At 37.9% G+C, this 16,134-nt stretch overlaps 2 protein-coding genes across 2 annotated transcripts in view; both read right to left on the minus strand.

Annotated features, from left to right (window-relative positions):
• Positions 1-2,523: 2,523 nt before the first annotated feature.
• Positions 2,524-12,595, minus strand: LOC107569814 (rho GTPase-activating protein 11A-like). The gene is made up of 11 exons (XM_016255970.1): positions 12,112-12,595; positions 11,301-11,371; positions 10,180-10,276; positions 9,839-10,095; positions 9,515-9,678; positions 8,436-8,576; positions 8,214-8,288; positions 7,115-7,288; positions 6,884-7,023; positions 5,271-5,409; positions 2,524-3,999 (listed from the first exon to the last, which is right to left on the minus strand). The coding sequence occupies exons 1-11, from the start codon at positions 12,229-12,231 to the stop codon at positions 2,678-2,680; spliced, it is 2,700 nt and encodes an 899-aa protein (XP_016111456.1). The 5' UTR covers positions 12,232-12,595; the 3' UTR covers positions 2,524-2,677.
• A 426-nt stretch (positions 12,596-13,021) lies between these two features.
• LOC107569815 (actin) overlaps positions 13,022-16,134 on the minus strand; it is a 4,284-nt gene continuing 1,171 nt past the window's right edge. Inside the window, exons 2-6 of the mRNA XM_016255971.1 lie at positions 15,246-15,393; positions 15,035-15,163; positions 14,631-14,741; positions 14,090-14,174; positions 13,022-13,134 (exon numbers count right to left, since the gene is read on the minus strand). Of these exons, the coding sequence (XP_016111457.1) occupies positions 13,022-13,134; positions 14,090-14,174; positions 14,631-14,741; positions 15,035-15,163; positions 15,246-15,374 (567 nt within the window). The 5' untranslated portion in view covers positions 15,375-15,393. The remainder of the gene's footprint in view (positions 13,135-14,089; positions 14,175-14,630; positions 14,742-15,034; positions 15,164-15,245; positions 15,394-16,134) is intronic.

The raw sequence follows: 16,134 nt of genomic DNA on the forward strand, positions 1-16,134 counted from the left end.
TAATATTAGATCATATTTATACTAGTCACTAATATTTAAAGTAGTTATGACAACAACAAAAAAAATCGATATTTTCTTATGTTGGTGCAGCTAATTTTGCACCGAAAAATATGTGGGTCAAATTAACCCCAAACTATTTCTAATTTCTCTCAATATATATATTTTAAGTCTACACTAAAAGTTTTCTGTTTTATATGAGTCTTTGTTTTTTTTCTGGAAACCAATGTGGGTTCATTTGACCCCCAACACAAAGGTCGTACCCGGTTTTGAACACAACAAGAGGTTAATCTTAACTAGTTGTGTAGATCAGTAAATCTTGATAGCAGTGGAGAGGGATCTACTACAGATGATCAACCACTAAGACAGTTTAAAGCTGCAACACAAAACTCTAGACACTTGATAGAAGGGTATATTATGAAAACATTGGTGTTTATGCTGATGGAATAGTTTACATTTACCCTTTAACTTAAGATTTAACCCTTAACCCATTGCATTGGTTTCCAGGAGCTATATCAAATCAGGTTCAAACAATAATAAACAGATTGTAGTCAAGTTTACTTTTAGCCCCAGCTATCCTTTTGGCCGTGTATTGTTTGGCAGTAAAACCATGGTAAGACCAGTGAACTTTAATAATGAATCTTGGCCCTGTTGAACAAAGTGCGCCACCGGGTGGTGAAGAAAAGAACTTCAAAACATTAGTTAAACACAAAGGCCTGGTTTCATAGACGGGGCTTAGCCTAAGCCAGGATTAGGCCATAGTTCAATTAGGACGTTCAAGTAATTTTTATAAACATGCCTTAGAAAAAAACATCACTGGTGTGCATCTTGAGACAAAACAAAGTCACTGATAAATTTTAAGATCAGTCAGTGCAAGTTTCTTTCATTTGAAACAGCTCAGACTTACATTTTAGTCTAAGACTAGGCTTAAGCCTTGTTTGTGAAACCGGAGGAAAGAGTTTAGTTTGACAACTTCATGTACAAAAGCAGAATGAGCATTGAGCAATAACAACAGCATTGAGGATAATCACATGAGACCATAATACTGCCTAACATAACATACACTTCCTTGAGTTACACCATGAACGTCGTCTTTAAGGCCTTTCAAAAGAAAATCAAGTTTTTGCATAAAACATAAATTACGGTAAATAAGACACTTCCCAAATCCAACCTTTTCCGCTCTAATTTACAAACATCCATTTTCACTCTAAATACACTCATGAACCATTCTTACTCTTCACACTTTCATGGACTCGTCTTTTCACTTACAGCAAAACAACTAGATACTCATACAACAGATGAGCATATTTCAAAATTATGGATTTCAGGTTGTGACCTCAAATCACGGGATGGGTTTGCTTCTTGTACACTTGAGTTTGATGTTCAAACCAACGCGACCCTGAAATTAGGGCTGGGCGATATAGCTAAAAAATGTATCAACGATATAATGTTTCATATCGTTCGGTATCGATAATTATTGGCATCTTTTATAACCTTTTTTTTTTAAACAAAGAGCAATAGAATTTTTAATTTTTTTATTTAACCACTGTACTTTTAAATAAACCCAACAACAAATATTTTTTGTTTTAACAATCACACACAAAATAAAAATTAAATATCTAATTTCTAATGTTTTATATGCAGATTTAAATAGGTCTTAAGGAAACTCTTGACATCCCGAGGCAACAGGAGGGCGAAAATAATGCAGCACATTTAAATTGTCAACGCAAGGAAATATCGGTCTATAAAAAACGTGCATTACGTCTAAATTAACTCGAATATAATTTCGTAAATTGCATTAACAATTATGAACAAAACAGCATCATGTATTTATACATTGCTAAATCACAGGAGGGCGAAAATAATGCAGCACATTTAAATTGTCAACGCAAGGAAATATCGGTCTATAAAAAACGTGCATTACGTCTAAATTAACTCGAATAAATTGCATTAACAATTATGAACAAAACAGCATCATGTATTTATACATTGCTAAATACAGAGCCGAAGCGCCGATCACACAGACTGCATTTAAAAACATAAGACGCAGCGTAAAGGAATAATAAACCTCTACAAATTCGTGACGTGTTTTCTAAAAGTTTAAACTGTTTTAACTTTGCATGACTTTCAATTCATCCCTTGTGTGAGACGCGGGTGCAGCAGTCGTATTTGTACGACTAAAAATGCGCTGAATATGCGTTCTGTGTGAATGGCTTGGTTTCGGTTTTAACCTAATCAAGATCTTCTCCGCATTGAGCTTCTATATGAATTGAATGAATGAATAACGCAGCAGCGGCGCGTCTCGTGGACTAGACTAACAAAATATTCAAATGCAACAACGTCACTAACATCATCACCACAGCATCTCGTGCTCCACTGATGACACTCACCTAACATTCAAATGCAAATGTGACTATATCGTGCGCTATCTCAAACATTTTTTCTATCGTTATTGAAGGTGTACCGTCGATAAATATCGATACCGTTTTATCGCCCAGGCCTACCTGAAATCCAAACTATATGCTGAAACAAATTCAGCAATTTCCTTATAACGTACAAACATCACTCGCACCATTCACCAGTAAAACGATCAAAGCTCACCGTAGCGAAATAAATTAAGACCCCTGAATACATGAGTTCAAAAACATCTGCAGAAGAACGCATTTAAAGTTATGGCGACTTATACATCAATGGGTTTCATTGCTGACAGCGGTCTTCCCTCTGTTAGAGGGTTTTTGGGTGAACCTCTATAGCAACTGGTATCATTTTCAGAAACATGAAGCAGGACAGACTTGGGACGCTCATTTGCTGCATTCTTATTGGCTGAGAGCGTGTCACGCGTTGGTGCTTTATTGGTGACGTCTTCCAGTGCTTTGACAGCTGCTTTCTTTGGAGGAACTGGAGGTTTGGGTTTCGAGGACATTTGCAAACCGCTCTCTAAACTTACAGCCTTTATCTGACTGGCGGCGCACCAACCCATCCTTGTGTTCTTCCGGCCTCCGATCAGAGAGTTTATCCTTCTGACGGACTGTCGGACCGGCGTGCGCTGGAACTTCAGAGGAGAGCGGAGCGCTTTGGCGTTGGGTGAATTCAGCGTCATCATGTTGAACAGTTTAATCTGGTCGGCAACTCTCATTCGGCGCGTTTCAGAGGCTCCAGGATGGTTCTGTGGCTTCTCCGCTTGATCTTGAGGACTGTTGGTCTTATCTGTTAATAAAAGCTTTTTGAGCTCGCTCGGCAGAGACGTATTGGCATTTGTTTGCGTTCTTGTTGCATACGGAGTTGATTGAACTCTGTTGGACGTCTCCAATCTGAAAGCCACAGGACTCTGGATGTCTAAAGCGTCGATCAGTTGACTGCAGTCTCCAGTGGCCTCTTTTAGGAAAGCCCTGCTTTCATTTTCAAGACAAAGAGACCCGTCAGGGCTGGTCTCCACAAACCGCGTCGATCCGCTGTCGAACAGAGCGCTGTCTATATGTAGAGGCGACAAATGAGCGATCTCGATTTGGCCGAATGTCACACTGTGATCATCCGAGTTGCTGGATTCAGACATCGACTTGTGTGAGGCTTCCGGAGGCAAACCCACGTCAGATGAAAGAACTTCAGAGTTTGCGCAGGGGTCGTCTTGCGGTTCGTCGTGCTGTTTAACGATGCTGTGAAGGTCACTGCAAGACTCGCCGAAAGCTTGTTTGGTTTTCAGTAGCGTGGGTCCAGTGTGAGAGCGTTCTTCGCTGAACGAATCCGAGGCGCTGCGGTCACTGGAGGCGCAGCAGAGGCTCTTGGGAATAACACTGCTGACCATCGCAGGTTTGCTCACGATGACGGTGGGCTCGGAGCGGTAGCTACTCTTCAGACAGATGCTTACGGGAGTCTCCGAGAAGGAGTCCGGTGGGAAGGTCAGGCCGACGTCAGGAGTGTCTCCGCTCCACGAGCTCCTGTGGTCTGTAGGATCACACTGCGGGGTCAACAGGTTATCCTCAGATTTACTGATGAACTTGGAGCCTGTGAAGCAAACGTGGACAATAAAAATCATCTGACAGAAAACAAAATATACACATTTATGTTTTTGGAAAGTCTCTTCTGCATTCATTTGATCAAAAATACAGTAAAAACAGTGAGATATTATTAAAATTTAAAATAACTGTTTTCTATGTGAATGTGTTAAACTGTAATGTATTTCTGTGATGCGCAGCTGTATTTTCAGCATCATTCCTCCAGTCTTCAGTGTCACATGATCTTCAGAAATCAGTATAATATGCTGCTCAAGAAATATTTTGATTATTATCAATGTTCTGCTGACGAAACTGATGCATTTTATTTTTCAGGATTCACAGATGAATAGAAAGTTCAAAAGAACAGCATTTACTTAAAATAGAAATCTTTTCGTTGTTTTCACGGTCACTTTTCATAAATGTAATTCATCCTCGATGAATAAAAGTATTATTTTCAGTCTTTTTATTTTTCTAAATCTTACGTTCACCAAAAGTTTGAATGGTATTGTAACGATTTCCACCAAAATATTCATCTGTTTTCAACATTAATAATCAGAAATGTTTCTTGAGCAATCAATTACAGTATAAATTGTAATAATATTCCACAATATTACTGTTTTTATCGTATTGTTGATTAAATAAATGCATATTTGGTAAGCAAAGAGACTTCCTTTTAAAAACATGCTTTTGACCGATAAGTGTAGAAGAAATAGGTCAACATGAAAAGGCAAACCATTTTGTCTTTCTGTATTGTGATGAATTTCCAAATAAAACAAGAGATTTAATTAGAAAAAAATATTGTAATCTGGAATGTGATTTTATCCATGTGAAATTAAACAGTTGGTCGAAAGTGTAACACTATAGAAGTGGACATGACGACATAAACCGAAATTTTTTTTTATTTGGGATGACGTGAATCGTTCATAAGATCAGAAACATCCATTAAAGTAAATAGGGTTAATTTAGATTTCATGTTGACTTTAAAAAAATAAGTAAACAAACTTCAGTATATTTATTAATTAGAGCAATATTACAGGTTCAGTACAAGTTCTGTCCAGCATCTGTGGCCTTATGATAATGACCACACAATATCACTGGCTTATAATGGAAAATTCAAGAGGTGGCCGTTGTACATTAGCCCACAGACTTCCACTGTAAATGCATAACCGTATCTAACCAGGAATATTCCTGCAGGCACAACCGCTGTTTTCAAAGCTGAAATTAGCCAAGCGTGTAGCAAAGGTTGAGGAATCCCTAAAGCGTGTAAATAACAATACTGACCTTTTGACGGGCTCTTGTTCACAACAGCCGGACTGAGCTCCTTGGTGAAGTGAAACCCAGAACAGCTCTCTTGTGTCGCTAGGCGCCAACCTATGACCTCTGACCCCTTTGGCCCCAGTTGTGAATGTGTAATGACGTTCTGTTGAAATAGAGGCAGCTGCTTTTTACTCTCAGTGGTTTGTGAGTGTTTGAGACGTGTTAAGAGAGAAGAAATACTGATAGTAAAAGCGTTTCTGGTCAATCGTCTTTTTTATTGGAGCATATATATACACATGCATAAAATAATGACCACGTCAGTAATGGCAAGGAATGACCCAAAACCACAAGGATACATTTTAATTAGGAAAATAAAAACTTATATTATTAATATTTGTTGGCACTAAAAACAACATATTATTATTCTATAAAAATAGCAGGTTTTTATATAAAATAATAAAACGCATCGATTCGCTACAGGAGGTCTTTGTTCACCCCCCGGAGCCGTGTGAGACACTTTTTTTTATTTTTATGGATGGGCGCTTTTTATTTAACTTATTTCGGACTGATGCCTGCTACACCCGCTGAGTGGCATTAAACAGCTTGAAAGATCAAAGACCATATTTAATATAACTCCGACTGGATTCATCTGAAAGAAGAAGGTCACATACACCTAGGATGCCTCGGGGGTGAGTCATTTGTGGGCTAATTTTCATTTTTGGGTGAACTAACCCTTTAAGGAATAAATTGAAGGGAACACAGTATGTCAATATGGTCTCTAAATATTAAGGTATTGTATTAGCAATACTTTAAAGTTTGAAAATGCCACTTCCTACCGATTTCCATTACTTTGATTCATTTTACAAAAAAACTAGCTTAACTATAATATATAAATAGCTTTTACGGTCTCTTCTGATGACACTGCAAAAACAAAACAAAAAAGTGATGTTCTTCCTCAATATGTTTGTCTTGTTTTCCACTGTAAATATCTAACGATTCTTAAATCAAGACAATTACTTAAGAAGCAAATTGACAGACGTCGTATTATTTTTTTGAGAAATTTATCACAATGAAGTGAGTTTATAATTAACTTCCAACGGGGTCAGAAAAAAAACTACTTAATTTTGTTCAATTTCTCAAAAAACAACACTTCATATAATTTAGCATCTCCAGTAAATGCATCTTGAATTAAGGGTGTTTAGACATTTGTACTGGAAAACAAGACAAAAATACTGAGGAAGATATACATTTTTTGAATTGCATGCAACATGTAATTGCCATGACTTAATGAACTGAAGACTTTCGGCTGGAATTTAAGAAATTTTTAAGACCCACAGAAACCCTGACATCACTGCAGCTTAAAGATGCAGCGAATATTTGAGGGCAAAATCCAGTCTTTTCAATAGGAATCCATGCAATCAGGAATTCTGCATGAGGCCGCATTCAGATTTCTTTCGCAACGGGTTCAAGTTAGTTGTGCGTATGTGTCACGTTGACCAACAGAAAGCTGCTTGGTTTGAACGCGACTTCTGTGTAAGCTGTGCTTCATATGTCGCTACACTATTGACAACAGACAAAGTACCTTTTTCCCAGCACCTTAAGCATTAGCTAACTAACTACATACACAGATATCATCGTGTGTCGTACCTGCTCACGCTGCGGTCTCGCAGTCGTCTGCTCTTCCTCCTAGCAGAGCTGCAGGACAGACGAGTGTTTCTGCCCACAGAAGACAGTAAACCGCTGTGAGACGAGTCCAGAGCTCCTGCCGCGCTGTGTGCTGAGAGATCATGCCAACAGATGATCACACAGAACTGCCCAAAAACACGCCACACAAGAGTCCTGGAGCTACAGCAGGGCATAAACCTCACCTGATCCGGGTGTAGATGCTCCTCCAAACAAAGTGTTCGGGAACAGCTCCAGGCCCAGGTTCTTCTTGATGGACCTGCGTTTCTTGCTGGAGAACCCATGAGTCTGTGCCGACTCCAGAGGAAGCTTACGCTTGGAGTTCGGAGTCATGATGACAGGAGTGGCTACGGAGAAAACTGAGGGAAAACACTTTCATTTACTCAACAACTCCAGTTATTATTGAAAGACTTTCACTTTGTTCCATACAGTAACGGTCAAAAGTTTGATAACATTATGATTTTTGTTTTTCAATGTTTTTGAAAGTCTCTTCTCCTCACCAAGATTGCATTTATTTGATCAAAAATACTATTATCATTTAATACAGCTGTTTTCTATGTGAATATCTGTTAAGCTGAAATGTATTTCTGTGATGCGCAGCTGTATTTTCAGCATCATTACTCCAGTCTTCAGTGTCACATGATCTTCAGAAATCAGTATAATATTCTGATTTGCTGCTCAATTATTGTTGGTGCTTAATTATTAATAATGCTTATTATCAATGTTGAAAATTTGTTCATTTTTATTAACTGAGCATGCTATTTCAGTTTAGAATGATTTCTGAAGATCATGTGACACTGAAGACTGGAGTAATGATGCTGAAAATACAGCTGCGCATCACAGAAATACATTACAGTTTAACAGATATTCACATAGAGAACACCTGTTTTAAATTGTAATAGTATTTCACTGTTTTTACTATATTTTTGAACAAATAAAATACAGCCTCGGTAAGCAGAAGATACTTTTTTCCCCGAAAACATTAAGAAATTGTAATTATTCCACTGTTATCCCACAATATAAATGCTCCGAGTACAGATTCAACACAAAAGCAAACAAAGCTAATTAAACAGAAAAGCCATTTCAAAGCAAAAGGTTCAGAATGACAAACAAAGCTTTGCGTGACTGACTGAGAAGGATGCATGAAAGAGGGCGCAGACAAAGCCATCATAAACTCGATAATTAAACTATTTAAAGACAGCACGTGTTCATTACATGTAGGACGTGAAGAGTGGAGTGCAGCTGATCTACATGCAGTGAGATCTGATCAGAACATTCACCCACCTGCTCCATCAGACTGAGGGGTATTTGTTGGGGTTCTACTAGTTTTAAACCTATTCAGAGCTCCGTTTACCATGTCTGGAATACAAAACAAGCCCACTCAACTAAAGAAACTCTGATTATATGCCTTCAAATCATTGTTAACTGTATCCACCTTCCTTCAAACCAGTCATGTGATGGGATTTCCCAAGAGCATGTTGTGATTTCAGTCATGGTGGTTCTTACCTCCTAAACTGCGTCTGTTGCTCTTCTTCAGGTCTGAGTGAGCGTCACTCTCTTCTAGAGACACAGACGACGGAGAAAACACTCCAGCATCACAACCCAACATGGCTGGAACCTTCTCCATCAGGAACGGAGGAACCACACCTTTAAACAACAGCTCGATCAGGTGGGTTTGCTTTGATGAGAATGCCTCCCATTGCGATTCACTGTATTAGCTGCTTGAAATGTACATCTACAGATGCATGTGTTTCGTATCAAAGCTTCAATCCCATAAAAACAACAACTATGCATTAAAAATAATAATAATGATGATAAAAAATTACGTCACATACAGTTTTTTCACTAAATGAGAATGATTTTTCCAATTATGTAGCAAAATATCAAAAGCTGTCAGTAGTTTGTTCAAGTGTCAAAAAGTAGTATTAAAAAAAAATCGGGAAATCGGGATTAGGCATTAAATAATGACTTCATAATCCTTCATGCATGTGAAAATGGGCTGAGAATTGATCAAATACTTGTAATCTGTGTTTTTTTGCGGATTAAGGAAGAATATAAGACTTCTTCACCTTACAAATGCTCATCGAAAGCAAAAATGCTACGAAATGCATCATATTTTGTGAGAAAACGTGACGTGAAAGAACAAAACGGAAACTATTTTTGGAATCAGCAGCTCAAAATTAGCGAGAAACAATACAATGCAAATATGATGCAGGGCTGTGATGCATTTACATCAGGGTTTCCCGAACTGGGGTTGATGAAAAACTATTAATTTATTAAATTGTAAAAATGTCAAATAAAAACATGTTTTAAAATAGCAACAATTAAAACGGAACGCCTAATTTTTTTTTAAAACTTTGATTACCTGCATGTGACCATTAATCGACCCCAGAAAACCATGAAATGTGTTGTTAAATTACTGAAATATTAACTTTAAAATCACAGAGGACTTCAAGTAAATATTGATTATATTTGACTACGGTGTTCAGCTGGTTTGGGCTGATTGACTACTTTATAAGAGACAGATAATAGTCCTAACCCTAACGTGCTTTAAAATAATGTAATTTACCGAAAGGCACACATACCCAGGTGTTGAGCGTTATCTATGAGACGCTGCACAACCGCTGCCTGACGCTTGAGTCTCTTCTCTGTGCTGCTGCTCATTTTTTCCCCTCCGTCTCCACAGTGAAAGAGATTGGGTGCAAAGATGACCGAGAGATTACTGCTGTCCATCTTATTCTCAGCACATCTGAAATAACAGAGCAATACACACACTTTACATGTGGCTCTTAACACAAAAGAGCCTCTAAGCAGCTTCTAGAAAAGAACTGCTATTCAGAGGGAAGCCAGCAATTAGCATAACAAGAGATTCGAGACAAACGGAGACATTGCTGCATTTGTCGTCGTACCGTTGGGAGACGCTCTTCAGGAAGCTGAAGAAGTAACGCAGTGTGTTTAAATTGCTGTCGGGCAGCACGCAGGACAGCAGGACCGTGGCTGAGGTCCTCTCCTCATCCGTGGGCAGCTCCTGGGCCTTCAGGAAAGCACTGTGCAGGTCAGAGGTCAGAACCGGCTCGGGAAGCTCCCGGAAAAACTGCTTCAGAAGTCCAGCGACGTCCAGCGGGAGAGCAGTGGACAGACAGTCCTCGCCCTGGTCCAGTTTGGCCTACAGGATCAAAACAATACGGTCGCTCTTAAATAATGCCACCAGTGAGAACCGATCCGGTGAGCCGAAGCGGAGGTCACTCACCCGGAGGCTCTTGACCCGCACGACAGAGCCTGACTTTCTGAAGAGGCCCTCTGTGTCCAAATGCTCCAGGAGGCTCGTGCAAACATCTGCTATAAAGCTGACAGATTGAGACGCATTAACACTACATACACACGCAGAGCAAATAAATAATAATAAAATATAAAATACAGGGCAATATTTGGCTAATACATCAAATCTAAAAATCGCATAATACAAATAAACATAAAATAAAATAAAGGGCAATCAACGGAAAATACATAAAATGTAAATATAATTAAAAGTAGGGAATATACACAATAAAATTTATAGCAAATAACAAAAAATGTAACGAGGCAAATATTACAAATAAATAAAATACAGAACAAATAAATATTAAAAGTGTGAAATAAAATAAAATAGAAAATAATAAATAAAACCAGGAAATAATGGGCCAATAAAATATAAAAAAGAAAATACGGCAAATGCATAAAATATAAAATAGTAATCAAATATATAGCAAATAAATATATAATAATAAAAAACAAAAAATATTTAAATACAAGGAATTATAGGACAAATAAATAAAATTATATTCATTTACTCTATAATAAAATAAAAAAATAACAATTAAAAATAGGGACATATAGGTGAAATAAAATGTAAAAATAATAAAAGAAAATAGAGGGCCAATACATAAAATATTAAATAATAATAAAATACAGAGCAAATAAACATCAAATAGTAAAAAAATATTGGGATATATAATAAAATGTAAGATAAATGCGTCCATGGCATCAAGCAAAATATTTATATTAATTTGTAATTAATTAATTAGATGTTCTGCCATTTACATTTAGCTGATGTTTCTTTTTATGCCATGCTTGACCACATTCCAGGGATAGTCTTTCGTAATCTTAGTCAGGACTGTATTTTAGTGCAATGCATGGTTGATCCTCGAGGATCAATCATGCATGTGTCCATCAGCTGCATTGCTTCTGGCATCTAAAGCCATTCACACCAGAGGAACTGCTGTGGGCCCTTTACACATGCACTCAATTGCTTTTAGTCTTGGTTATCTTCCTTGGTTACACAATGTATCGGGTCTATAGTACATCTATTAAAAGGCATCTGTATGGTCTTACCAGGGCACATCTCCGTAGTCTAGCACAGGACAGTGCGGCAGGCCTTCAAGAGCAACCCCAAACACCCTCACCTAGAAAGACAAGACAGATCTGTTCAGGTGAGAAGAACATGAACAAGAGAATCTCTGTGTGCTTGAAGATCAACAGCATTTGCACAGAGCTGAAGAAACAACGGCCAGACTGTCTAGGGCGCAAATTACTCTCATAAGACCAGAATCAAACTGATGCAGTGACCGTTTCTGTAATTAATCACATTTCCTTCTGTGATTGTACAGCAGTGATGGGAAGCTCGGATCATTCTACCGACTCGGACCTTTGAGTCTCGTTCGAATCTTTCATTTCGTTCATTCTAGAAAAATCTAATTAAAACGTTACGTGTTACTTCCCTAACACGTCTACTACTTGTGGGGCTGTCACGTGATGAACGAACGACTCGGAAAAACCCGAAGACTCGAACCAGGTACAGAACCTATAGGATGCTGCGCATGCGCGACTGAACGAATCACTCCCCGAGACGACTCGTTCATCCCGAGTCACATTAAAGATTCGTTTCAAAATGAACGAATCGTTCAAGAACAACCCAACGCTAATGTACAGCCAATAAACCACATGCACAAAGTTTGGAGTGATCTAACGTTATCTAAACAGCATTTTGGTGTTTGTATATTTCTGTTTATTAACGAATGTGGCATATATACAGCATTTTGTGAATGTTTGTCTGCATAGTAAGCTGACTGACATTTGAGACACCGCCGTAGATGGACAGTTTTCCACGATAAAATCAGCATTTCGTGATGTTTTACGAACTCACCGTGTTCAACGATGTCTGCTTGTTTCTGTTTTTGTTCCAGTTTTTGATTTTTATTCCATAAACCGAGCGAAGATGCTGAACGACGGCCAGACGAACCACATTTCGCTCCAAAACCTTCATTATTGCGGATATAAACGGCTGGATGTGAGAGGGAATACGCTAAAAAGGTGCTTTCGGTTTAAAAACAGGCGAAATACAGGTTTTGGGTGTTGAACACACAAACTCTGACGGCTAGGCTAACGTTAGCTTATTCCCCTCAGAGCTCCGCTTGACGCATTTCAACAAAAACAACCGATCAAAGTCACCAAACTCCTCTCGTATTTAATCTCCCGGCTCTGCTGCGCCTAAACCTCATCTTATACAATAAAGCAACGCCTTTTAAAGTCTAAAAATCGCCTTAATAAACCCGGTGTTTGTTTCTGTGTCCGCTAAACAACGGCAGCTCGGAAAAACAGACGTTCAAATTTCGCCCTGCCTACGTCACGGAAGCGCTCCCTGCACTCTGATAGGCTCGGGATGAGTCACGTGAGGGCTAGACACGCCCCCTCCGCTGTTTCTGACCAGCAGCATAATATCACGTGCCTTTCACGAACAGCAGTAGTGCCATAGAGAAACATGACTGAAAAACATTTTTATATGGTAGTAGCGATATTTTACAAAATATTTTATTTATATACTTCATGTTGTCTTTTACGCGATACTTAAAAGTTCTTCAAAGAATACCATGGTACTACCACCATATATTTCTCATAAAAAAAAAAAAAAAATAAGTACAATGTACAATTATCGTAATAAATAATTATTTTCTTGCAATTCTTGTGAGTTTATATGTTATAGTTTCCATCACAGAATAAATAAAATAAAAAAGAGCTAATTCTGACTTTTTATCTACAATTCAGACTCAGAATTGCTAGTTTATATGTTGTAATTTTTGATCCAGACGCATGATGGCGTGGGGCAGAGCGTAACCCTCGTAGACGGGGACGTTGTGGGTCACACCGTCACCGGCGTCCAGCACGATACCTGCGGAGGACACACACCGTGAATCACACCTGCTCTGCTCATCTGACACACAGCAGTACAGTTATCGACGCGCTAGTGAGAAATATACAGGCCTAGTCAAAACATATAAACCCTAAAGGAAATGCTATAAGAAATTTTTACATGATTCCAGTCGGAATTTCTTTCATAATTTGGAAACATCACTAAAAGATCATACTGGGAATCTGGGTTGTTATTGTTAACTAAAACTAAAACCATAAAAAAAAGAAAAACATGTAATTGATGTAACACACACACACATATGTATATATATATATATATACAACTTATTTAATCTAGTTGCCAAGGCAACATTTACCATTTTCATTTTGAAGTAATAAAATAACTAAATCTGAAATACAGATGAATGAAAACTATATAGTTATATATATATATAAACATTAAAAGGACATAAAACAACAAAATTACTAAAACTTTAACTAAAATGAAAAGGAAAAGGAAGACAAAAATACAAAACTAATAAAAAAACAACAACTAAATTACTAAAGCTTTAACTACTACTGAAATGAAAACGGAAAAATAAAAACAAATTCAATATATATATATAAATATAAACTAATAAAAATGACCAAACACACAATATAATGACTAAAACATTCACTAAAATAATGGTCAAAAATAAAAAAATTCAAAATATTACTGAAAACTATAAAAAAGTGTATATGATAATTCTTATATGACAAAACTTAAATAATTAAAAAACATGTTTCTGCATATGCTGCCCCTGCAGGACATCACAGGCAATTACAGTGACTCTGAATCTGATTTTAGCTCTTAAAGCAAGAAACTATTCCAATGCAAAGAGTCAAATTAGAGATTCTACCAGATTTGCATGATCCAAAATATGCATTTATGTTTTAACTATAATATTGATTTGGCTCTTTATTATAAGAGAATGTGTGTTAAAAGCACTCACCAGTGGTACGTCCGGAGGCGTACAGGGACAGCACAGCCTGGATGGCCACGTACATGGCAGGGACGTTGAAGGTCTCAAACATGATCTGCAGGAGCAAAGCAGGCGAGTGTCATGAAGCAGTCTGACTCTGTCTCTGAGAAGCCATCAGACTCTACATCCGTACCTGAGTCATCTTCTCCCTGTTGGCCTTGGGGTTGAGAGGGGCCTCGGTGAGCAGGGTTGGGTGCTCCTCAGGGGCCACACGCAGCTCATTGTAGAAGGTGTGGTGCCAGATCTGAACGGCACAGATGACTGTGTTAATCACAATGCCAGATGCATGCATTTAACGATAGAATTCGACTAAAAATCGCACCTTGTCCAATGCGAGATGCATGCATTTAACTATAGAATTCGACTTTGATTGAAAATCGCACCTTGTCCAATGTAAGAGATGCATGCATTTAACTATAGAATTCGACTTTGATTGAAAATCGCACCTTGTCCAATGTAAGAGATGCATGCATTTAACTATAGAATTCGACTTTGATTGAAAATCCCGTACCTGAGTCATCTTCTCCCTGTTGGCCTTGGGGTTGAGAGGGGCCTCGGTGAGCAGGGTTGGGTGCTCCTCAGGGGCCACACGCAGCTCATTGTAGAAGGTGTGGTGCCAGATCTGAACGGCACAGATGACTGTGTTAATCACAATGCCAGATGCATGCATTTAACGATAGAATTCGACTAAAAATCGCACCTTGTCCAATGCGAGATGCATGCATTTAACTATAGAATTCGACTTTGATTGAAAATCGCACCTTGTCCAATGTAAGAGATGCATGCATTTAACTATAGAATTCGACTTTGATTGAAAATCGCACTTTCTCCAATGCCAGATGCATGCATTTAACTATAGAATTACAATGCGAGATGCATGCATTTAACTATAGAATTCGACTGTGAAAATCGCACCTTCTCCATATCGTCCCAGTTAGTGATGATGCCGTGCTCAATGGGGTACTTCAGGGTCAAGATACCTCTCTTGCTCTGAGCCTCATCACCTACGTAGCTGTCCTTCTGACCCATACCCACCATCACACCCTGATGGAGAGAGAAGCGTGATTAGTGACCCTACCAGGAGAGGATCTCCTCTCTAATGATTGTTCTGCAGCTGTGTTCGCACCTGGTGACGGGGCCTGCCAACAATAGAGGGGAAGACAGCACGGGGAGCGTCATCTCCGGCAAATCCAGCCTTGACCAAGCCAGAGCCGTTGTCGCACACAAGGGCGGTAGTCTCCTCGTCGTCGCACATGGTTGGTTTTCTGGTTGGTCTGTGAAGGAAACATCACACTACGGTCAGAGACAGAGACGCAGAGAGCAAGAACCGGAAGTCCTGATAAACACGGTCGCTACACTGAGTTTACATCCTGAGGCCGAGCACATAAACCAGCTAGACTAGTCTTAGAAGTTAGTCGTCTAATTGGTTTCTTTTCTGACGTCAGGTGCATAAAAATTGTCTAATTTGAATCCAAAAAGTAAGACAGATTAAGGATAACCGCTATTTAGAAAAATAAATTTCAGCTATTTGCCAAGGCAACATTTTGTTTTGAAGTACCAAAATAACTAAAACTTAAATTAAAATGTATAAAAACTATATAGACATTTAAAAAAAATAAAATAAAAATGACTAAAACACACAATAAAATTTGGAATAAAATGGAAAAACAAAACCAAAACAAAAAAGAAACTGAATTCAAATATAGAAAAACTAATAAAAATGACAAAAGCATCAAAATTACTAAAACTTAAAGTACATTTAAAATTAAAATTGAAAACAGAAATGCAAACAAATTAAAAAATATTACAAAAATTATGAAAAATTATGTTAAACATATTGAAAAAATTATAAAAAAGACAAAATACAGCAAGATTACTAAAACTTTAGCTAAAATGAAAACATAAAAAAAGGATTAAAAATATTTTAAAATAAAAATTACTAAAACTTTAACTGACACTAAATTGAAAACGGAAAACATAAAAAGGAAATAAATATATATATATATATATATATA

Source organism: Sinocyclocheilus grahami, unplaced genomic scaffold (genome assembly GCF_001515645.1).
Source record: "Sinocyclocheilus grahami isolate Dianchi unplaced genomic scaffold, SAMN03320097.WGS_v1.1 scaffold1383.1, whole genome shotgun sequence".
NCBI lineage: Eukaryota > Metazoa > Chordata > Actinopteri > Cypriniformes > Cyprinidae > Sinocyclocheilus > Sinocyclocheilus grahami.

Bases quoted from the DNA above. Each gene is read 5' to 3' on its own strand.
- LOC107569814 (XM_016255970.1), bottom strand. From the start codon at position 12,231: ATGAAGGTTTTGGAGCGAAATGTGGTTCGTCTGGCCGTCGTTCAGCAT. The intron at 11,372-12,111 runs GTGAGTTCGTAA...TTGTCTTTCTAG, and splicing joins AGCAGACATCGTTGAACACG to GTGAGGGTGTTTGGGGTTGC. The intron at 10,096-10,179 runs GTGAGTGACCTC...TTGATCCTGTAG, and splicing joins TGCGGGTCAAGAGCCTCCGG to GCCAAACTGGACCAGGGCGA.